Raw genomic sequence first — 25,703 nt, 5'->3', positions numbered from 1 at the left:
ATATATGGCATAAGATACCTTACCTCTTAGTTAGAAAAAAAATATACTAAATTTCATCTCAAAAGAGGCTTAATTTATAGAAAGGTAATCTCTTGAAAATAATGAACTATGGACATTAAACCATTTAATGCAATCTGCACACATAATGTTATTTATTTAAACTACTCCTTAGTTCAGGCAGAAAACCAGCTGAGACCCAGCAATTAAAACCATCTGAAGTATCAATTCTCCTACGGTCCTGTGTTTGTCTGTTATGCACAGAATGCTGGTTTGTTTGCTTAGTTTTAAGTTTTTTAATAATCTGCTGCTGTGCACTGCTGAACAGTTCTGTATTTGACTGATCCGTTTATTTAGGAGGAAACTCCATCGGGAAAGAAACATGGTTTTACGTTTTGACAGCTCAGAGCACACTGTCAACACTTAATCTATAATAAATAGCTTACCACCTGTTTCGCATCCATTTTCCAACCTTACCTCTAAGCAGCACCATACCTTTGAAGAAAGAAGGAAGGAAGGATGGATGTCTGATTGCATGTGTATGTGCTGCCTGTTGGCCCGAGGTTGCAGCCTGGCTCGCAGCTGTCTGCAGCCCCCGCCAGCTCCTTCTATCAACCCTCAAAAATCTTCTACCACTCTCCATCACATCGTCACCAGGTCAGCTGAAATTCCCAAACTGAATCTAGACTCTGCTCCTGAAAATCACCCTTTATTAACGTTCCTTAGTTAGGGAGCTATTATTTTTGTATAGTATAAAGAGGAACTGAGAAAAACCAGCAAAACTGAGGAATATCTTAACTGCCCCACCCAAGAAAGTCACATTCGTTATGATTCAGAATGCAAGCAACACAGGTCATTTTTGTATCTTATTCTTCGGATACTCTAATTTACTAAACCTTTGAATTACCTGCGACTTATTTCCAGAAAGGCTAAAACAATCTGTCAAGGTAATTCCTAGAAGTATGCAAAAAATATTGCAAGCCACTATGTAAAAAGGAAGTAGGGAAGGAAAAATAAAAAAAAAAAAAAGAAAAAAGCAGAAATAACAAGCAACAGTTTTCAGGTCCGAGTGAAGCAAGCATCCACTCGCAGCAGAGCTGAGGCCGTGTGAAAGACTTTCTGCCACAAAACGGTAAAGATTTACAACAGGCTGTGTTTCCACTATTTTGTGATACAAATATACGCTGTTGCCTCCACCACGTAAGGTGCTGACTATGGCTTTCAGGGTACTCTCTTACTGGATGCTATGTCTGGTAACACAGGCCACTGTGGAGAGGCACCTTCACCCTACGGCTGAAGATCTATAATGCAAAACTCCAGATCTGACAACATTGCTAATGTAACTGCGGGTACACACAGTTCAAAAATGTTAGCCATGATCTTGTTTTGTTTGCTGCAGCAGAATTGCTATGCAAAGTAGAATTCTTTTATGCTTTACTGGTTGATTAGTGCTTGAAACCATTTCATTTTCTGTATGTGAGCATTTTTCTCAGCTTTCAAATGCTTTTGAAAGCCAGAACTGCTATTTTTCATACAGTGCTTTCAGTGGGCACATGCCACAGTAGGCTGTGTATGCTAATGCCCCATATGATATGATGATTGCCAGCAGGTGTTTACAGTATAGAAGTATTATCTGAAGGAGGTAACAGCGAATACAGATGTAAAATGATCATCGCAACAGCGGTGTGGTTTGGGTTTTTTAAAACCATTTCCTTGTTTGCAAGGTCTGCTACCCAGGTGGGTCTGTGCCTGTAAGGTCTGCAGGAATCAAAAAAGGGAGTTCGTATCTGCAATCTCACCTTGCATAAAACAGGTGTTGAAACCTTTAAGCGCAAATACTTTGGTTTTCATAAGAAAGGCTCCTCAGGAACCTTTTCTGCCTTTGCAGTGAACTGAACCCCTGGTTTGGAATTTCGGGCTTTTGAGTTGGCCAGCAATCACCAGACCAGCCATTCTTTTCTGATTATAACGTAAGCAGCCCTTCTTCCATGGTGCAGTAGCTAAGTGGAGAATTGCCTGACATGAAAAGTGCTTCACAATCAGTCCCGTGAAAAAACAGGCTGGTTTGGTTTTGTTTTTCAGAAACCACTGACTTTCAAGCTGACACTCAACAATTTATTTGTGGAGTTTACAGCACTAGATCGAACTATTATTAAAATGAGTACTTGAGCAAACAGTCTTTCTGAATTATAGCCAAAAGTATAAAATAAGGACTGAATGTTTTACTTCACTGACACTAATTCAGACTATCTGAATATTTAAGAGAAAAAAATCATATTCCAGAGACTAAATGCTATAGCTTCATAAACAGGAGTGTTTATCTCCTCCTTTTCCCCTTTCTAACATTACTGCACTTTATCTAATTTATTCTGTCAGGTCGGTAGATTTATCACCACTTTTGTATGCCTTCTTACTGAACTTACATATTCTCTTCTGAACTACAGAAAGAGAAGCATAGCAAAGGTTAACTATCTTGATATATTTTTCTCATGAATATAAAAGAGTTTCTGGAAAAGTCAATCCTTTTGGGATTGAAGCAACTTTAGAATAGAATCACTAGTTAATTACTTTTCAGCTGATTTTGTGAAGCGTGTGGAAGTAAAAAATATATTACTTCATAAAAGGCAACACGAAAAAAAAAGTTTGTTTTCCTATTCCTGCTTATCCAACACTGCAACAAGATTTTTCTCTGTCTAAACAGAGTGTTGCTCCTACTTTTATTAATCGCCATTCAGAAACTGTAAATTCCACTTAGTAAAAGAATCTGAATTCCCTCAAAAATTCACAGTGACTTGAAGTAAAAAGTTGCATCTGAAACTTTCTCAAAGGGAGGACTATTTGTCAAGAATTCAGTACTGGTTCTTCCAAGAGAGTCTGGTCCAACTCCCCCAGCTGCCCACTTGGCAAGAAGCCACCTAACTTGGCAGGAAGGCTGCCAACTTGCCTACCCTATTTTCCTCTGACGTGATGAATGGCTTTACATCTTCTCATTAGGAACTGTTGACATGTCTTGTTTTTGTCATGCACTACACAGCTGAACTAGCCATGATGAATCTCAAACAGCCCCCTCCTGCTTGGAAAACGCACTTATTCTGAAATGCATTGCTTTATAGTACATACCAGAATGAAATGGCAGCTGCATGCTTTTGAGAAGAGCTAGGTCCTATACCAGCTACTGCAGAGAGACCAAACAGATTTTGGGAATGCAAAGCTCTGATCGAGAATCACGACTGAGCCATCACCTACTGGTATTTTGCTGTCCAAGGGCAAAAAGAACCAGTGCAACACAAACCGACACTTCTGAGTACAAACTGTGTGATTTGTTAAATTATTATTTACCTCTGACTTGCTGAAAACTAGATCATTTGTCAGTTGACCTAATAAAAACTTGCTAACACAATGTTGAAATCACAAGCAATGGAAGACAATCCTTGCCCTTGGGTATCAAAACATATGTTTAGGAAAAGAAAAAAATCTGAAAGTTTCTGGAAGCTTAAAGACAAAGGTTGTTGCCTGGAGACAACAAACAGGCTAGATGGTTCAAGTGAGCATTGTACCTACAGATGCTACTGTCCCGGAGTTACGGTTCCGATTATTCACATACTTTAAGCACACTGATTGTCTAGTGACAAAACCCCATAACTAAATTCATTACAGGGCTCTGGTCATGTTGCCTAGCGATTAAAGTGATTATGGTTAAAAAGTGTCCTTGAACATCAGTGGATGCACGTGCACACATACACTCAGGGCACAAAGCTCCCATTCAAGTCAGCTTGATTTCTGTGGAAAACCTGCACTTCTTTTAGCAATTCAATCCATGATCTATTTGATACAAACACAACTGACCTACACAGGCAGCAGATGGCTGGCAGAGACAGGTGAGTGGTGTTTTATGCTAAGCTACATTAAAGTACTGTCTTTTAAAGGGTATCAAAACCTGAAACTGTGAATTTAGAGCAAGTACATCTGTTGATCAACACTGAGAGGCAACCATCTGCTAAAGCAGGACAGTGTACCTATGAGATACTAAGCACCAGCTAGCAAAAAAAAAACCACAACCCAAAAACCACCAACACAAAAATCTGCCTCCAACTGAAAAAGTCTAAAGAAATTACATGATAAACCTCAGTTTCCACTTTCAATCTCAGGATGCTGCTGTTTCACCTTCTTCTGTTAAACTAGATATAATGGAACAGTATTAAACTGGAATAATAACTGAAATCCATGACGCCTTAAGTCATATTTAATTTCACTTCATTTGTTGCAACATCAGAAATACACTGCAATCCCATTTGCCTGACAATAATTATTAGAAGAAACTGATGGACTCCTAACTGCTATCATCAGGTCTAAGCTTTGTTAGCCTGGCTGCACCATGAATAAATAACTTTCTTAAAGGAAAACAGCAAATTTGCAAATCTGCTACCAAAAGTTCAGAAAAGCCATACAAAAATACTGCTTGCAGACTTAATAAAAAATGTTTGTTAAGAAAGGTTGTATCAAAAAGATGATATGATAAAAAGGTGGCTTGATGACCCTGAGACAGGGTTCTGAAACATACTGCTACATTTCTCTGTGCCATCTACCAAGAAATGCAGCAAATTCTCAAAGGACTTCCACCACTGTTAGCAAGAAAAAAAACCCCAAAACCTAACGTAAAACAGCAGTACAGTAAATCATTAAAATCTAAAATTCTCATAGGACTCTGAAAACAATACAGCGTAGATCCATGCTTTTCACAAAAATACAATTTGTGAAAAATAAGCAACTTACTGACCTTGGGAGTACTTCAGAATCACAAGATAGTTATCTTCCATCTGATACTGCAATTACCAGTCAGAGCCCGAGCGTCACTAGCCTGGCTACCTCGTGTCACAAACCCCGTAACTGCACTGTGCTGAGCAGCAGAATATGCACGTATCAACTTGAATTGTCCAAAATTCAATGTGTCTTTATAGTGCATCTTAAAGCACAGTAAATATAACCGATAACGAGATGAGCTATACTTCATATTGAAAACCAAGATTTTTAGTGTTAATACACGCAAGATGGCTGATAAAGAATTAGAGGAAGACTTAGTCAAACATAACCATACTGTACTTCGTACATTGTAAGGATTTCAGTAATCCTATAGAAAGCCCACTAGCTTATTTTACTATTCCAGTGAATGGAACATTTATTTTTTTCATGAGGAAGTTACTGTTTGTGCTTGGGGTTATTACACTGTCACTATCCTTCCCACATTAGTATTACGATTAACACAGTGATTTCATACTCTACACAGGCAAAAGCTGTGTAATCTCAGTATTATCTGTGACGAAAGTAAATGTTGACTTTTCATCTGCAACATTATGTGTATCTGTATGCATCAAGTACACACACAGTGGTTGCCTTTAAAAAGTCATAATTTGCCAACAGCTGTCACACAGAGATGTCAAATTACCATCATTTTCCCAAATATTTCAAAAAGGCGACCTCTGCAGTAGTGTGGGAAGACTGGGAGGCACTTTCTTTTTTCTTTTCTTTTTTTAATAGACTCGCCTGTAGAAGTGCACAGCAAGAAACTATCAACAATGGGGAGTAAGTGATGCAGTTCCACACATTTTGCTGATTTTAAACACACAAACCACTTCTTTCACCAACTGAAAGTTAAACATCCAATTTAAATGTAATCACTGAAGTGCTTTAATGTTGTAAAGAGCCACAGAGATTACGGGAATGGCACAGAAAATCCCACAAAGCATTCTAACCATGAGGACAAAAGTTTATTTATTTCAATGTATATACTATCCTTTTATCTTGAGTTCCCGTGACTGTAGGGCTACAGGCAAAACACACTATTTTGCTCGCTCTCTCCACAACTGAAGTAGATAAAGGAACTGAACGGCAAATGAAGTGCTTGGTTTTTTGTGAAATACATGCACTTCAGATACTGTCTGTAGTTATTTCTGCCACTACTCCTTCTTGACAAACTTACTTTGGTTTCTCTCAGTAGAAACTGCAAATCCCGCCCGCTGAGTATGCCATGGTTTTTTACATAGCCAGGAATATAAATGGTGCTTGTCCCATGAACAGTTCCATGGACTTCCATATACGTGTGGATGATGTCCAGATAAGCCTTCTTATCCTGTAATAGCAACAACAAAATATTTTCAGTCTTTACACATTTCAAGCTGCAGTGTTCAATCACAGCTGGTTTTTTATTTCCTGTACCACAAAAGCCAGAAAAAGTAGTTCACTTATTCTTATATGATTTCTGTAATATTTGATCTATTGTTACATTATTACTTTTATTTTCTACTAGATTGGAAGAGAACTGCAGCTTTTTTATTCATAGTATATGCATAAATAAATCAATACCAAGGTTTTATTCATTTCTATTTGGACAGGTCACCATGAGATAGCTGTAATCTCAGCATGCCTAAACAATACATGGCCTGAAAATACTAAAAAAACCCCAACAAACCAAACATTTAAATATCACATTCTCACTGGTTTTGTCAGAAATGCAAAAAATTAGTTGTTGTTGATCTTTGTGAAGAAAAGGGTGAATCTTGCTTTGGTAAAATGCACTCTTGCCAACTGAATAACTGAGTACACATCTTTATCTAAATACCCAGTATCCGAGTCCCATGAGATACCTACAAATATTCCACTTCCCTAATGTTTTAAAGGTATTTTGGAACAGACCCAGAGAAGAGTAATGGTTTTAGGTTCACATGAAGAAAAAAAAAAAAAAAAAAAAAAAAAAAAAAAGTACACCGTTCTAGTTTGCAAACAAGAATTAATTTAATTTTCAGTGCCATATGTTTTTTGAGATGTAAAGACTACTAGCATTCCAAAAGCAATTAGCTGTAGACTGTATTTACAGCCAGTATGCAGCACAGATCAAAGAGACCTTCCCTCAATATTTGCACATTAGCCTTAGAAATAGCTCTAAAATCAGGCTACAAGTTTCTATACTTCTTGGCAGCAAGAGAATTTTTCAAGAATTCTACTTTCCCCTCACTATTTTTGTCACGTAAATCCTGTACGCTGTGCCTCCACAGCCCTGCGTGAAAGCTGGCCAACAATTTTACTGAAGTTCATTCAAAGGGCAAGTAGACTGGTGAAAATTCTGTCTTTTCAAATCTTGGAGGAGCAATAAGGTTATCAGGCCTAGATGAATGACCACTATCGCTTCTTAAAACATCCTTGCTAAACTAACTGTTCGTATATTCGAGTACACAGGGTATTTCATGTCACATAACAACTGGCTTCTGGCTTTAGCTTGCCCTGCTGGTGACACCGCTTGTGATGAAGTGGATTGCCAGCCTCATTATGTTCACCCCGTTCTGGCAGCTGCGCCAAGGCTACACCAGTCAGACAATGTCCTGGGCTAAGTATTATATAAAACTGCCAACAAATGGAGACAAATGTGCTTTCTTGCTGGATGCGGCTGCTGTTATTGTTAATTAACACAAGTTTTTTAAAAAAACTAGAAGCTTGCTGCATTTTTTATTTTCCCTTTTACTTCAAATTGGAATTACTCTGAAAGAGATGTTATTATTTGTAAAGTATCATAATTAGAAACTGTTGAGAAGCTCATGTGCTTTGTCAAAAGAAAATCCATTATAGTACTTTTTCTTTGCAATTGTGCAGGAGAAATAGAGATGGGAGTAGCCGAGTCTTGTTTCCAGAACGCAGCAGCGCTCTGTTGCTAGAGGCATACCTTAATCCTGCCTGCCTGGCGTTTAGTACAGAGCCTGTGAGCTAGGCTGTAGTGTTCTGCATGGGAAGAGCAGACGATGAAGCACAGGTACTACTGACGTGATCTGCCTATAGCAAGAACACAAACACACTTGCCTCAGATTTTACTGGCTCGTGGCACACAAACTGATGACATGAATGCACTCTAACTCAACTGACTTTCTGAAGAAAACAACCCAAAACCTCAGAAAACAATCACTGCTTGACTCCCTCATTCACTTTGAGTCAAAAACATCTGCTTTCATAATCATCTATAAAGTACCACAAAAATACCATTAGCTCCTTACACTTTACATGAATCTCACTAACATTTGTCTCCTCCTGTATTTCAGTCATCTTGAATTTCCACATTCCTTGTAGAAAAGTGTAGTATAAAAGCCTATACTGTAATAAGCCACTTTGCAAAAATAATCAGGACACATAATTCCACTCTAAACATTAAAAACATTGAAGTAGAAAATGAGAGAGCATAAATACGGCATTTATAAATAGAAAGGCTACAAGTAAATAAATCAAGAAATGTGATTTGCAAACCAAAGGACAGCATTCCTTCAACTGTTAATCCACTTCCTGAGTTTCCTTGCTTGGCACAGATAATAAGTATCTTTTAGTCTTAAATCATTTGACAGTAAACTCCAGATTTTTACTTTCTCCAAAATGAATTCAAAGAGAAAAGATCATGGGTTGCTGGCTAGTAATGCAAAATCAACATTCTCTGCAGAGTTTGTATCAGACCGCACTATTCACCCATATCTGCTGCTCAAACTGCAAATCTAGACTTCAAGTATGAAAGATAAACACATCCAAAAAAAAAAAGCCAATTATTTTTCCTCAGCATCAAAATGGAAGTGTAAAGTTAAGTCACACAAACCTATTCTGAAACAATTTCAAAAAGATTTTCAGCAGCTAAAATAAACATGCTGTTCAGGAAAGTACTTTTTGTTGATCATTAAGTGCAGAACTGTTATTACTGTTCATCAATTACTTCCATCTACTTTTGAAAGCATCATGATAAAGCTTTTCTCATCAAAGAAATCAAATGACAGCTGTCTGGTAAGTCTTTCCCTAGGACAATTTTGACAAGAAGACAGTCTGAAGGGCTGAAATTTGAAGTTTGGTGGGTGAAAAATTTAAGTATAAATGCTACAAAAATATGATAGAAACATGATGCATTAAGAACTAAACTGTGCTTTTAGTAAATGGTGGTAATTAACAGCTTTGCTTTACCACCAGTTTGTCAGTCAGATAATCACAGTATTTTGAAATTTTAGATCATTCAGGTACCCTCACAGAAGACTAGAAATTCAGCACTGAACTAAGCACCACATATTCGGAACTACAGGCCAACTACATTACAATAGAGCTTGATTCAGTCCTAAACTGGATTATGGGTTGAAAGTTCAAACTGCAAAATGTATGTAAAACAGCCCATATACTCAGTCTTACTAACATTGAAAGAGTCAGAAGACAATGGTTTTATAAAGCTTGACAAAGGAAACTCAGAGAAGTAAGTACTGGGATAGATTTTTGTGTATATTCTAATGCATACCATTAAGTCTAGAAGTCCTGACATCTGCATGCTTATTTGCCAAAGTGTCAAGTCCAAGGTAAGCCAAAATCCAGTGTATACGCAATGTATAACAACTGAGATTGTCACATAAATTTAAGATTGGAAAAACCTCTTTTTGAGAGCTGTCACAGTCTTAAAAGACTTTTCAAGACATCCTTGAATAATGAAAATCTTGTCCACTGACGAAGTAGAAGACATGCTGGAGAATTCAATGTACAACAATATTAAGAGAGTTAAATAGATACAGTGTTTAACTTAACAGTTTTACAGTGGTAAATCACATAGAATAGATGATGCCTCTTGGAGATCACATAAGAAAATTTCAATCTGCTAGCCGTGGAGTACTTAATGCAGAGTATTGGATTTATAAATGGATCTGGAGAGGACTCAGTGATTCATGAGTAACAAGTGTGAATTCTACACTGAGCAAATTATCTTAAATAAAGTGTTAACTATATAACCATATAAACCCAATAAAATTACAACACTCTGTTCTTTCTGTACAAGGAAATCCTCTCTTACCAAACTGACAGTGTACTCTGAAGAAGCCAACCAGCATGCAGAATTTCTTTAAAAGTTCTTAAAGGAACTAAGTCTCTTTGGGATAGAATGGAATCACTCTTATGAATGAATAGTCATCACGTGAAGAGAGAACAGAGAAGTGACAAAGTGTGCAATCAATACGTACTATTCAGAGTAGCAAAACTGAAACTAACCTCAAAATGTTGGAGCAAAACATGACAATACTGAACACTTGGGGTTGCAAAGCTTTTGAAAAAGCTCCCTCAATAATCTAAGGGACTGAGTGACTAGGAAACAGAATGACCGATAAATTCAATATAAACAAAGCGATGCACATGTTGAAAACCAGTCCTTGCTTCACATGAATAATGGACCTGAGCTAACCCGCATCACTCAAAAATGAAGACTTTACATATTACTACAACATGATTATGGTCCGTGGGAAAAAAAAAAAAAAAAAAAATCAGTCCAAAGTTCAGTAGCAGTCAGTCCACCCACCAACCAAGTAAATGATGGGAACGATTTAGAAAGGAATCGGGAATCGAGAAATAAAGATAATATCATTGAGCTGTTCTATAACACCACAGTTCTCTCCCTCCCTTCTTGAACACTGTTGCATTTCTGGGGCCTTTTCTCAAACATAACCCAAGAACACTGGATGCGGTTCTGAGAGGAGTAAGAAGGATCCAGGCTTCTTAATTTCCACTGTTACATACAGAAACCTGTAACTAATTCATTGACGATTCATCAGCTTGGAAAAGAAAACTTGGCAGAATATGAAAGAAGTTTACAAAACAGTAACTGGCATAAAGAACATGGATGGTGACTGACTATTCATAATGTCAAAGGAAGTCAAACAAAGCTAGTAGGAGGCAGTTTAGAAAAACCCCAAAGTTAATGATTCCTCTTGCAACAGGTCAGAGATTTGAGGGACTCCATGGCAGTGAACATTGTGGAGGCAAAAAAGTTTGCATAAGTTCATGATCGGAAAGTGCTTTGAAGTCATCTCTTACAGAGATCTCAAAAGTGTGTCAGCAGTTTATCAATAGACAGATTCAGAAAATAAGCCCCAAAAACAAGCTGGAAAGAGAGAATATGTGAAGGAAGTATCAAGTAACTTTGCCATGCTTCTGCTCTTCCCTGAACGTCCATTTGGTTTCCTTGTTAGGCAGCTACCACATGTATCTGCTTAAAGTACACATTAGCACAAAATATATACATGAATTAATTTGCACATACATAATCCTTGCATAAAGAATGAATAAAACATCTCAGTAAAGACTCAGGTTCTTCAAAATCCTGCTTATTCAGTTCCCTGTCTTCATCTTTATTTTATTTGTCATCTCTTGCAGTTCTTCATCCACAGTTTTCTCCTTTGTGGGTTTTTTTTGTTTGTTTGTTTGTTTGTGATTTTTGTTTTGTTTTTCACACAGAGGTTTTTGAAAAATTTGACAAGTGTTCTGTAATGTGCGCTACCACCTGACCAGGAATCTCCTGTCCTTTGAATGGAAATTTCCAGAACTAGCAACAAGACATACTTGTGCACTGTAAGTACTGAAGCAGGAAAGTGCAGGGGTGCAGAAGGAAACAGGAAGTGAGACCACAGGAAGAAAAGGTGGTGTTGGTTTTGTCATAATCAAATACTAGTAGATGACTGTGTTAATTGGTATTTTAAGACCCCACTCATTCATTTCACAGCTGCGGAGTTCTGCAAAAAGAGAAGCTTATCACTGATAGCCTGAAAGGTAACTATTAATGGAAAACATGTTTTTCTCTCTTTTTTCATAATAAATTCTAATTTTCCTAACAAATGTTGAAGAATAAGTCTTCAAAAGTGAACATGCACATATACTTATTTACCACCTATAGCTGCTCATCTACTTTGCTTTACTCAGGTTTTTGATCTATACGTCTTTCAGAAGCAAAAGGTCAATTTCAGAAATGTTCCTGAACAAAATCGGCTCATTTCCATTTGTTACATGGCATAAAGCAGGACAGTGCTTCTGATGCCTGCTGACAGCAACTAGGGTAAGTTTTGATTGATAGATAAGCCATCGATAGATAAGCCCACAGTGCTGCTGCACGTTTGGAGGAAGAGGAAATAAAAACGCCACAAGTTTGTGAGTGTACTGACCACATGGGAGAGAAAAGGTGATAAAGATCTTTTTCTCCCTTTCCTTATGTTTCTTTTAGCTTAAAAAACATGAAATGAAACGTTCAGCCAAAGTATGTTGCTAAATATGAAGCTCACAAACCAATTGGAAGGAAGGGAAAAGGCAGCGCTGCCAGCAGTGAGACACTGATCTCTGCACGTAACAGAACTATTCCTAGAAGTACAATTTTTCCTCTCTGAATTCTCATTTTCTTGCTCCCACTTCATGCAAGAGGGCATACGATAAGGAAATTACATATGTCACATGGAGCTATAAAGGGGAGGTGTTAGTAAGAACAGCCTTGGTTATCTTGTGGTGATTATGTTCTCCTGTTGAGAACAAGCTAAATGTAACCATCTCCCATTTCTGAGTTTTCAAACTTGTTATGCAGACAGCATAAATTTTAGAAGAATGTCCATCTTGTTAAGTGGCATTAGTAACAAACTCACACATTATTTTGGCTTTAAATATATCAGTATTTTTAAGACAACTTGAATACACTGTAATATAATCTACTACAGCAATCATCATACAATTGTATGTTATGCATTTACGGCTATTTTCTGATACAAGCAAAATTCTGATTTCTCTCAGCACCCTACAAAAAAATACATAGCAAATAGTGTAAAAGTAATCTTGACTCTCGTTCTAGGATCAAGGACAGACGTATTGGAATAGTATGACAGGAAGTTGAAGGAAGAACAAAGAAAAGGCTTAGAATGAAACAGGAGCTAAGACAACATGAAAGGCTTCAAACATTCCCTTTTAATTGAAATGTGCTGTAATTAAAGCCAATTTTGATAATGGAGAGCATTCTGGGTTTCACTCACATTTTATTCATTCCTTCTTTTTCACTTAGGGAGAGATAGGGCTCCCTTTACTCTTTAGTACTGCCAGAAATCACAGAGAAAAACCAAAACCTTTGATTATAACACATCCAAAACTTGGGAAATGTTGCCCTCAACAGTTTACCTCTAAGAATAACCTTTAGAAATGTTGCAAAATTCTTTAGAGCCTCCTATTTGTAATCCTCAACCCACTTTAGACTGATTTAGTTATCAGAGGGAAGTAAACAAGATGTATCTTACTGTCTCTGAGCTTACAACCTTTCTGACCTCCAGCAAGATGTACTCAGACTTGCCCACAGTAATACGGGATGAATGCCACTGGTCTGAGGCCATGGGCTCACATCTTTTTCTTATCTGGCAGAGCTGACAGAAGTCATCACTGTATTCCTCCCACTGTTACTTGTCATGTTCAGACCAGAGTTTAGCCCCATTGAATGATGTGGGAAGACAGAACATTGTAAGCAATCCATAATTTTCTAGCTACAATAACCTGGTTAGTGTACACAGTTTAAGGAGGTGGTCTGAGCTAGCGTCACCAACTCTGCCCAGACATGCAGCAGAGCTGGGAATATGGGGATTTCTAACAAAGATGAAATTACAAGTAATTTGGCAGCCTTATTTTTTTTACAAGCTAGCCAAATGCAGAAAATGACCCACGTCCATGGCTATATAAAACCATGATGGCAGTTAGCTATTCTAGTCTCACCACCGGGGAGAAAGGTCCTGTGCATACCTCAGTCCCATTTCAGCCTGCTTGGTTTAAAATCAAACACTTTCTTTGCAACTGCTGTTCCCCAAAAGCACCTCAGTCTGGGGACTGGAACGCTCTCCCCTCCACATTGTGCTTCTCTAATGACTGATCAGATCTAGCAGTGACATGTGTATTCTGTGGAGATTACACTTTTTGTTAATTGGCCATGTTCGATATAAAGAAAAGGAGCAGGATAAATAGATTAGTCTGGTTCTGTACAAGATATGTACAAGCCATGGTGACAGATGAAAAGAGCACTGAACAGGGAAAATGAAGGAAACATGAAATAAGCAAATTACACAGACACAAGATTACTTCAGGCTTTCTGTTATCACAAGAATAGGATTTTATCACTCCAGATAAGACATCCCACATCGTCACCGATACCAAGCCTATCTGCAGTGATTACACTTTATATACCAGTGCATATGGGCATGACTGAAGTTACAATCTGCAAGTTACAGTTTTAATGCGCTTGATGTTGCAAACATACAGTCATCATTTTAATATGGCCGGGTATTAAGTCGTACATCTTAGAAGAAAGAAGATGGGCAATACTGATAGAAATGGAGCAGTGACTTGAAAAGCAGCAGTCCTAAAAAAAAATGATACAAGGCTTTTGTTTGGGAAGTCATCTAAACATGAGCTCCTAATGGTGAAAAGGGGATATGCCTAACAATGCATAGAGTGTTTCCTTTCGATTTGGTGCTTGGACAGCACACGTGCCCTTTGCTAACATTCACATTTCAAGAGGAATGTGAATAATCTTGAAGAAGTTCAGAGAAAACAGGCACGTGAGAACACTTAAGAATTGGAAAGCACAAAGCTCTCAGTGGTTCAGCATATAGAGGCTTTTCAGGAGATGACTACAGGTTACTTTGACCTCAACCTATATATTCCTGCAGGGAAACAGAACAGAAACATCACCAGTCGAGTAGCCAAAGTCTGTAACAGCTGCTAAGACTGGAAACTACCGTTTGGAAATCTGTACCAGAAATAATGCAAAGTCTTCAGGGAGAAGGCAATTATTCAAGGATTTAACCAGAGAAAGTAGTGGGATTTCCATAGTGTGCTATTTAAAAAATCAAGATTGGATATTCTTTTCCAAAAAGCCATGCTTTGTCTTAATCAGCCCATGAACATGCTGTGTGTCATACAGAATCTCAGACCAGGCAATCACAGTTCTCCCCTCTGGACACATAAGCTATTAATACATATTTCTGAATTCATGCAGACTGAATAAACTGAGAAAGATATGTATGTCAGTGAAAAAAACCCTTAGTAACTAAGCAAGTATCTTGTTCCTTATATCCAACTACTATTCAACAGGCTGTTCTGCTGATATGCACTACAAATCAGGTCACAAAGTAGAGATCATTATTACATGCAACTGCTCCTGAGAGGCTGATAATGAGATCAGCAACTAAAAGTACAAGAACCTCAGCTAAAGAAAGACTCAAATGAAAGGATCCCAGCTCTGCTCCGGCATTCTGCAGACAGAAGAGACTGCAGATGGGGGCATCCTATGTCTTTCTATACCATAAGCCAAACAGAGTAACTGTCACAGTATTGACTACGATGCAAAGCAAACCTTCCTTTTAAGACACGGTACATAGCTGAGTGCAGTAAGCCCAAACATAAACCTGAGAGATCACAACTGAACATGCACAGCTAACATGAATACTTGTTAAGCACAGTAGCCAAGAAGCATTCGGCTCTACCTTTTTGCTACCACTGGCAACAAAAAACATTCTCCATTTCTCTTAAGGTTTTGTTTTTCTCACAGATGGACCATTTGTACTTGTAGCTATCATTTTCAAGAACTTGTTCTGCATAATCACAGTCATCAGACTACATGTTGCTTCTGTGCTTTCGAAAACTGTGCAAGACCAATATTCTCACACCGAAGAAGAGAAAAAGAAAGACAATGTGAGACATGGGTGCTCTCGTACTGTCATACTGTTTGGTCCTATGTATGGCATAGCATGTACTGACCATTTCCTTTTTGAGTTGATAGGAGGCTTAAAATAAGGGTTTTTTAGGCATGAGGGAAGGCATAAAGAGTATATGGGCTTACAAAGCTACAGGTAACTTGAAAGAAATCCAGTTATCAGTAAGTAATGGCTTTTCTTTGACAACTGCATGAGGCAGACACTCCCAGGTGTGGCAGCCTGGAAGCAGGAGCTCCAGAAAAGGACAGCGGACAAAAAGCAGACCCACTGTGGGCTTAACAACACATGGGACCTTAACCTGGCGAAAATATGACCAGACCTCCGTGTTGTGATTCTGCAGCTCTTGTCTGCAGATGGGAGACAGTACAGTAATTGCAGTATTTCAGAAACAAAACTCTGCTACTATTACAGGGAGATAAAATGAGATTGAACACTTTTAGGGTCTTTAGTGAAACACAATTTTCAGTTCAAAATGTAGTACAAACGTACGAAAAGAAATACTTGAAAGACACATTTGCGTATGACTGAAGTTCACAAAGCTTCTGACACCATCCATTTCCCACTATTTTTAACAGCTTCTGCATTTTTCCAGAATTATTGTAATATCAGGATATTTTTTTTATTATTCTATCAGAACGGTGTACATAAATAGCAAAGGATCCACATCAATCTAGACAGAAGTTTCCTCATCAGAAAGACTTCAAAACATTCAACTTAATTACTTAAATATCTTTATTTTCAGAAAAGAACTTAATCCATTTAGAGAGAAGGGATACTTTTAAATTTAGAGTTATGCTTTATTATATTGGTCAAAATAAATTTGCCCAAGTATGTAAGTATAGAAAACTCACCTTCCAGAAATTATCTACTTTGCCGTAAACGAGAGACTGATTCTGCCTTTTGATGTCATTAATGTGTTTAATGTCACTGGAATTCAGATGTTGCTCTACCACAAAGCCAAGGAAGCTGTTATCTGGAGTGTGAGCTGCAAGAAACAGAGCATATTCAAAACCTTTTAAATTTTCGGTTAATGTAATTCACAAAAGAATGAATGTTGTCAGAAAAGTAGGTATAAGGAACATATTATTCAACAGATTACTTCCTTCACATTCATCCTGAGAGATACATTTGTTTGCTTTATTATCGAGATTAGTTCGTATTAATTTTAAGTCCTGCTGCACATGTCTACTGAAGTAAGCAGTTATTTGCTGGCTTGTTGCTGACAATAAAAATTCTGCAGCTGGAATGAGGCCAGTAATAATGAATTTTTGTGCGCTACACTTTTTTATTATTAGAGATAAGAGAACCTGAAGAAATTCAGCTTGACAAATTCAGAGATGCATTATCAACAATTTGAAAAAGCCCTGGGTTTATGCTTGTTTACAAAGCTGTATGTTGATCAATGTCATAAATACATTTTAGTAAATTTCTTGAGAGCTAACATCAACCACCCAACCCGCTGTGTATTACGTATCCATGCTACTTACTAGCCTACAAAAGTCACACTATGCGGATCAGAATACAAATTTTACTGCCTAATTCACTCAGATGAATCTAATAAAATATTGAGAGATGACAACTGAAGTTGGCAAAATTGTTAATCCACTTCCCAGAAAAAACATGTACATGCAAAAGATACGTAATTTACTCTTAGTTTTCTATTTTATTTTTAGCCTCTGTTAGTCTTTTTCCAGCAGTGACTGTTCTCCTCACCTATAAAGACAAATACCTATCTATAGGCTCATTAAAACTAAGGGGGTTTGTTGCTTTGGGTTTGGGTTTTTTTTTTCCTTCTTCTTGTAGACAGGGTATTTAATTCCAGGGACGGACTCCCAATATTCAAGGCTTCAGGTAAAAATGGTAAAAGTCCATCCCTACTACATAAAAATTTCTCCAACACGAGGGATTTTTGTGCCTCTAAAAAGTGTCACAGCCTCACAAGTTTACATTGTAATAGGCTACAATAAACGCTAGGATGTCCTCTATAAGCCTCTCTCTCAAATTCTGGCATACAAGCTGACAACTTCTTACTAAGGAGATTTTGCTAAGTTAAAAAACATTTCAAACAAACAACAAAAAAACAACCGAAGACAATGTGTCGCAGGCAGTTATGATACATGCAGAGCTAAACCTATAGTAAGAGTTATAAAAATAAATAAAATTCTGTTGCAATTATGAGGGTTTTCTTTTTGATTCCTGAAAATCGGCCAACTGGATAATGCAGTAGAACAGAGAAACCATACACAGTGTACACTTCCCTCTGCCATTACATTTAGTCTTTCCAATGACAATTACTCTTTTTCCAAAAAATGCCTCAGCAACAGCTAGGCACTCACTTAGACCCGAGGACTTTTTAGAATTTAGCATAGCAAATGGCACGTTACAAATATGCCTGAAAAGGGGCATTTTTCCATCCTTTCATATTTTTGGATGAGAGACTGCATTCAATGGAGAGGCAAAGCAGTACACACTCAAAAGAAAAATAAACCTTTGTTAAAGTTAGCACTTGGAACTGGTGGAATTCAGTGCCTCAAACATCACCGACAGGAAGCACTCAGAAGGATTTTTAAGCAATATCATGCAGTTTTAGAAGTACCAGTGCTGCTGTTTTGCACAAAAGAATTTAAATAAAAAAAACCAACAACAACAACCCATTAAAAGGGGGAAAAAAAACCCTCTCATGCTTCTGGAAAGCTCAGTGAACAGTCAAGCATTTGGTAATATGCCACAGGTTTGAATATGGCTTGCTTGTTGCTCAGTAATAATTTTCTGCCCTTATAATCAGAGTTCTCCAAACATAATAGAGTCTGGGGATCTTGGGAAGCTGTCCAGGGTTCCCATCTGTCATAAAACCTTTACTGATGCACATAACACGCATTTTTAATCACAGCTCCATAAAGATGGTGCTACCTTTGCAGCAGAGAACAAAACCAAAAAATAAACTGCAAATATCACAAAACATGCTGACTTTTCTGCATCTAGTACAAAAAGAAGCAAAATCCTTCACTCGTGCTTCAGAATGAGTTTGCCTGCAATCTATTTACCACTTCGCCTGCAAAGGAAAACCCACAGTCATTTCCAGTAGTAAAAACTGGAAACGATTATTTATTGAAATTCCAATACAGTCATACTCCTCTGAAAATTCTTTATGAAGTGATTTGCTCTGAACAAGAGACTGTAACAGCAGTCTATACTGCCACAGTAGAGCTCTCTATAGCGAAGATTTATTTTCTTCTGCATTTCATGGAGTGGGATTGAGGAGTGCACACACAGAGCACACAGCTGTACCACAAGCATTCACGCAACTATTTTCCTGAAGTGCATCATCACCCTTGGTGCTGTCTTGAACAGGACCTCACACAGAAATTTCCCAACAGCTGGACTACTTAAATACAGCACGATTGAGCTTTTGGCTCCTTTTCCATTTAGGACATAAACCAATAAATATTAGCAAACCATGTGGATACAGAACAAGCTCTGCTTACTAATGTCCAGACACAAACTCTGTAACCACTTCCAAGTCACATTTCCCCACCACATGTTTTGTTACTTGCTTCGGAACAACCGTGAATGCAGTGTTTTATCTTTTGAACAACCTTCACTTATATTTCTCTGGAAAAACTTGAACAGCAAATGTTGACAGACAAAATATGCCTCTCTCAAGAATTTTACAGGGCAACTGAAATCAAAAGCATGTCAACCAGACAGCAGCATGTGTAATTCTGCTATGAAAAGCAGAAAAGTTTGAAAGGCTTGACTATGAAGTCTGATGAGAGAGAACAGTGCATGCCCTGGCCTTAGTCTCGGACAGGGACCATCACCAAACTTTGGAGGTCAAGCTGGTCACCATGATGTGCTTCTTTACAGACTTGGGCTGAGAAGTTGCTGCACACAACAGCATGCACTTCTCTCTTTCTTAAGCCTCACTTAATTCTCAAGCAAGCATGTCAGTAGTGAATCTTTCTGCACCTTTCAGAGAGAACAAACTGCAACATGCAAGAGAAAGATCCTCTGATTCTAAAACATAGTGCCGTGAAGTCAAAGACTAGAGCTAAAGCAGGTCACAGTGACCATTTAATCTGACCCAATTTATACAGAATTTATAGTTTTTTGTGTTCTGTTTCTTTTTTAGGACTTTTTGGAAGATATTTAATGATGCTTCAAAGATCTTCAGCAATGCTGAAATTTACTACTTATCTTTCAATAGCTTTGTGCACTGCTGGCAAATAAATGTGGATCAGTTCACTTCAGGATGAATGCTCATAACATAAAAATAGGCTAGGTGAAAATTTAAAGAAATCAACAAAAAGTATACACAAAAAAATTTTTTGTAGAGTCTTAGTTTATTAATCTTCAATGCAAAGAAAAAGCAAAAGAGTTGTGCTGCTCAGTCGTTGAGGGAAAAAGCAGAAATACAACAACATAGTTAGAAACTTCAGTTTAACATGATGAAAAGCAGGAGTGCAGTTTATAAAAACGCAGTCTAACAAGTTCCTGAAAAACCTATTGCTCCTTAATGGGATTGAGAAGGCAAAACTAACAAAAGCAAACTCAATGACACTTAAAGGAAAAGACAATCACCACTTTCCGCTGGTACTCTGAGAATAAAGTTCCCTGCCATTATTTATATTACGTTGATATTTTTATTTCCCGATTGCTGAATGGAACCACAATAGAGCTTTTGCACAGTCTACAGACACTTACTGACACCTATGATTCTGCCCACTTGGCAGCTGCATTTTCTTAAACCATGAACTTGTCTTTCATAACACAAAAATTCTTCTCAATGACAGCATTTCTTTTTAAGGCTCCAAATTATTTCTAAACACAGAGATACTTACGGAACATTGTATAAAACTGCTGTGGATTAAGGTTCCACTTTCCCCATGGTGTCTTGTGGCCTTTAGACTGGGCATAATGGGCATGGTTAAACTCTGGTTCAGTTCCAAAGGAATCCAGAACTCTTAGCATACACCTGAAAGAAAAAAATAATTTACTTAGGTACACATGCATATGTATACGTAATGTGTATTGTATGTGCATGTATGTGTATACATACATAGTTGTGATAATTAAGAGGAGGTGTTTTGGTTTTGTTTGCAACTGTGGATGACTTATAAACCAAAGGTACATTTTCAGGCCAGACATTTCTGTTCATATTACATTCACAAAGACATTACAATCAGCAAATTCAAGGATATATCAGACATTCAAATAGCAGCCCTCGAGCTTCTTTTGGGTTTCTTTGTTCTTACAGAATGAAGTTATGCTTCAACGTCCAAGTAGAGCTTATAGGAATGCTACTGCGGTTACCTACATTCCTAGGGCTCTGAAGTCAAATTTAGGCAGAAGAGAAGATTCTTCATCTGTTTTCTAACGTTCTCACCCATTACCACACAATCACATGCAACAGCCAAGGGCCACAGGCCAGGAGGATCAGAGCAGGCTAGTACTTTGTCTTTAGACAACTGTATTTAGTCTCCAGGTTCTGGCTTTTGGGTCAATTGCACCTACTGGAGAAGCACTGAAGACAGTTTAATTTGCTGAACGCTTGCCATCAGACAGACCACTTATCTATTTATGAAACATTCTGTCACAGACTTCTAAAGCAACAATATAAAAGTCAAACGTCTGCAACAACCAGTCTACAACTGAAAGAAAGCTTGGCATTGGATTACAAATGGTCTGGGATGAGAGAATAACACTTCAGTCCTTTATTTAGACTTGTATTAATTCCTTGGAAAAAAATTACTCCACTTATGAGCGGCTCCTTTTAAAAAAGGGCCTACAGTACATGAAAGGCACAAAAAGTCTCAGTATGAAGAAAGCGGAACACATTCTAGCATACAGATTCTAGAAGTTATGTTCCAAAATGCAGCCTGCCAAACCTTTGATATGGCTTGGACAGGAACTTTATGGCCATCATACTGACCGTTGGCTCCACTGCAAATGAACTGGATTATATGGCTCCAAAGCTGCTGACCCTACCATTCTTCAGCAATCCACAAACAGTATTTTCAGGAAACATATATATATAGGATGCGTTCCTACGTCATACGCCACTATGTTATAAAGACGTGAACTGTTATCACTGCATATTGTTTCACTGGGCTTGTAACACTTGCTAAGGAAGAAACACAACCTCACAGGTGGCAGAGACGGGACATAGCTGCAGAAGTTACTATTACAAATGGCTCTATTTCCCAGTCTTCAACACTTCCTGTGCTCCAAGCCCATACACATTCTGTTCAGTAAAACACCAGGATCTTTACTCTAAAATGTGAAAAATTTTAGCTCCCCAAAGGTGAAAGAACTGACATCCACCCATTTTTCAGCTTTAAAAGATGAAAGAATTTAGTCCCAAAAATACATTTATGTATTTCTTGTGCATTGCTCCTTTCTCTAAAGTATCTACTAAATTGGGAAATAGAAAAAAGCCCAAACCCAGCACCTTTTAAACTCTTCTATGAAATGCCACCTTTGTATTTGAAAGTACAAATAGAACAAATTTACTTTTTTTTTAAGCTTCACAGAGATCTTTCAAATAAAAAGAAAGTAAAAATATACAACACATTATGATTCACCAAACAACAAAGCTGACAGATCAGTTTCTGTGCAGTGTTTTATGTCAACTCTTCTCAATGAAAATATTTTACAACAGTGGCAATTATCTCTGCATCATACAAAATACTCCAGCAGGACTGAAACAACTTCTGCACTGATGAATCATTCAGTAATGAAAACCCTCTTATTTCTTGGCAAGCCTTAAAACAAAATTCTTATCAAACATACCGCTTTTGGCCAAGTACTTGAGTACAGGGGAATGAAAAATGGGTGAAAGCTACTGAAAAACTGTAACATTAGTGGAGTTTGTCAAATTACATACGTAAGGAGCACTACATCCCACATGATCACCTCCAAGTGCTTTGTTTCCTCTCTTTTTCCTGTAGTCAGGTGTAAGGTACCTAGCACTAATTGTTCATAGGGATACATGTAACTATGTTCAATACACACAGGGTCTCTGAAGCAGGACAAGAAATGTGATGCAACAGAAACGAGGCTACACAGGAAAGCAGGGAAAACAAAAAATATTTGTATGATTCAGGCATAAAGTCAGTCGGAAAAAAAAGTCACAGCAGAAAGTGCAAGTCTGTGCAGAAACTGGAGTACAGATCAAAGGTTCAAATGGTGAACCTAATCTCTGAAATGCAGCAGAAAGTAACTGATGAAGACTTTAAATTTAGAAATGAGTGTAATTAATGCCAATTATGCTGAACTGATATTTTAGCATATGTAGGAACACCTCAACTGTCTGCCCAAGTACTATATTCTCCATTTGTTTCACTTGGTGGTTTACATCTCTTTCAATTGAACTACTTTAAAACAAAAAGTTTGATTTTGCATACAATGCTTTAGCATTTCTAAAGTGAAATAATTCATTTTGAAAATGGCAAAACAGTATTTTGGGTTTTTGTAAATCAGTGATATATTTTAAATAAAATTGTTAATTTTGTGTGATTTTAACTTCAGTTTTTCGCTTCATTCCCCCTTCCTTCCTAAAATGTCACTTAGCTTTAGCAGTGAAGTTGCAGAAAATTACAGCATGCCTTGGAATTGGTGTGAGACTGATTAGTTTATTCACTGACTAATTAAAAAGAGGATTGGTGGGTAGCAAACTGCTTATAGAAGAAAGAAGACTTCAATATGGATGTTTCTAGCCTATTGGAAGTGACAATTTTTGGACTTACAGAAAAAAAATTAGACAAAAGTAACCCAGGATTCACCGTTTTATAAGTCAGTGTTTTTCCATAAATATTGGGCGCAACCACATCTTAACTGAGCTGTTCCAGTGGAAGTATTTTTACACATTTTTTCATATCCTTCTCCCACCTGAGGCTGTAATTTTTCTCTACGTATAATTCACATTTGTTTAAACAAGCAATGCTAGGGTCCAACAGCACCGATAGCTGTCAGCAACTAGTCCTTATGCCAGGATAAACTGTTAAATACAGGGTACATATATGCCAGTGGCTGCAGTCATCTTCCTGGGAGCAAGCTGGTCAAAACCCAAACAGTTCTAGTTCGGAAGCTCTGTACGTACACTGAGCTCAGGCATGGTTCAGATACATGGACTCCAGGTTGTTTTGGCTTGTGTCCAGTCTGCTCAGATCATGAGCAGCTCATATCTGCCTATGGAAATCCTTGCAGACATATACATTAACTTTCCGGCCACTCAATACTTGCATTTAAAATGTAAAAAAAAAAAATGTAAAAACTTCATCAGAAAATAACCCTCCTAAAACAGATGAATTCTAGAGAACATGTAAGAAGCAGGAATGTTGCTCATTTTTCAGGATAGCTGTCATGTTAATTTATTTCAAGAATAAAGCCAGTTGGATTCTTGGCATATGGGAATGAGTCATTGCTAGAGAGACTGCAGAAAAATGAAAAAAATACCAGATTCTTATGTGCTGTATGGAGGATGCAGGTGCTAAGAAAGGCAATGAGCTGCACTTCTCAAACTATATTAAGCTACTAATTTTTATGTTGCTTCATTGCACATAAACTGCATTCAAATATCCAGACTTCAGAACTGAAAAATATGGCATGTCCAGGCATTCTTCTGCTCTGCCTGAAAAATAAGGTGCACTCAAAGATGAAAACTGTTTTGCTATATTCATGCTATTTACAGTACCAATTATACCACAGATAAAGCACGTACTACCAAGAATCACTGGTGCTACAGATCTCAGACGTACAAATCAGTATTTCAGTTGTTCAGAAATACGCCTCAGAGCAGCAGGGTCATTCTTTTGAGCTAGCAATTCTAGAAACCTGATTTGCAATTACCAAAAATTTCCTCAGGGCTCAAATTCACTCACAAAGATTATATACAGCACTTACCAAGAGACTGTTCTGAAGGCAGAGGTTTATTCTACCACTCTATTCTGATCAGAAGTGAATAAACAAGTTTTAGTGTATTTGTATTTGAGTCTGGTCTGCATAAACCAGACTGAGCTGACCTGCATATGTCTGCTGAAAAACTATATGGCAGAAAGCAAAACACTTATTTCAAGATAAAGAATTACTCCTATTGACATTAAATATAACTGAGTGAGAAAGCAAAGTTTGTAAAGAGTAAGAGCTATAAGGCAGCTTTATTTGTGATAATGTTTATTTTACTGGAATGAATTAAAACAATATAATTATGACTGGACTTACTAGTTCTAACTTAAAAATATTTTGATAACAAAATTTATGAGATAACTCATGATGCTGAGAAAAAAATCACTGCAAGAGGATTCTGAAACAGGAGATAGCATGTACAAAGCTATGAATTAATTTTTCTGCTCTAATCAATTCTGGTAGTCTCTGCTAGACTCTGGATCCAGTTTTGCACACTGAACTTGAGAGAAAGTATCAAGTAATGACAGAGGTTGCCAACAAATGCAACAAGTTTGATGAAAGGTCTACAAAGCTGTACAAAATCTGAAATATAAATGATGATCCAAACCCCCGAATTCATTTTAAAGAAAAGCAAACGAAGGAAAAGCAGTATGTAAGACATTCTAGAGGCTGGCAGAGAGGGGAAGTAAGTAATTTATTCCCCAGAATCATATTAGAATAAGCATTAATGGGCAGTTTGCAAGAAATCAGGCCTAGAAAAGCACTTTCAAGAAAAGCTTAACAATATAAAACAATGGCTGGGATATCTTTCCCAGTCTTCATTAAAAGATTAGGCAAAAAATTCTCTATAAAGACAAATAAATCTGATCTACTTTTCAGCAAGCCTATGGACTACATAAGGTCCCCTTCTATCCTATGAAATCCAATATTGCAGAATAGAGGCATTAAGAAATGTTTTTCTTCAAAAGCCTAACAAAACCTCCTATACTACCCAAGATATTTATTTGGAGTTAAATTTAATTCTGCTCTCCTAAACCAGAAAAAGTCAGTCATTATCACAAATTAGGAATCGATGAAAAAGAGATGGACAACTTCAGATAAACAAGAAAATTTGAAGACCTTAACTAATAATCTCAATATCATGGGGTATTTCTGTATCTTCATTATGGAATATACTAAATAGGAAATTCAAAGCGAAAGGGAAGAAACATTTTAAATTTATAAGTATGGTTTTATATCATGGCCACAATACTA

The 25,703-nt window shown here is 37.4% G+C and overlaps 1 protein-coding gene across 2 annotated transcripts in view; it reads right to left on the bottom strand.

The window, feature by feature from the left end:
* MGAT5 (alpha-1,6-mannosylglycoprotein 6-beta-N-acetylglucosaminyltransferase) overlaps nt 1–25,703 on the bottom strand; it is a 133,141-nt gene that overhangs the window by 20,545 nt on the left and 86,893 nt on the right. For both annotated transcript variants that reach the window (XM_055811899.1, XM_055811900.1), the window contains 3 exons: nt 20,384–20,517; nt 16,394–16,527; nt 5,975–6,124 (listed from right to left, as the gene is read on the bottom strand). In XM_055811899.1, the coding sequence (XP_055667874.1) occupies nt 5,975–6,124; nt 16,394–16,527; nt 20,384–20,517 (418 nt within the window). The remainder of the gene's footprint in view (nt 1–5,974; nt 6,125–16,393; nt 16,528–20,383; nt 20,518–25,703) is intronic.

The sequence above is a fragment of the Falco peregrinus genome, chromosome 8, assembly GCF_023634155.1.
Source record: "Falco peregrinus isolate bFalPer1 chromosome 8, bFalPer1.pri, whole genome shotgun sequence".
Lineage (NCBI taxonomy): Eukaryota > Metazoa > Chordata > Aves > Falconiformes > Falconidae > Falco > Falco peregrinus.
This window is presented reverse-complemented; position numbering and strand designations above follow the sequence as displayed.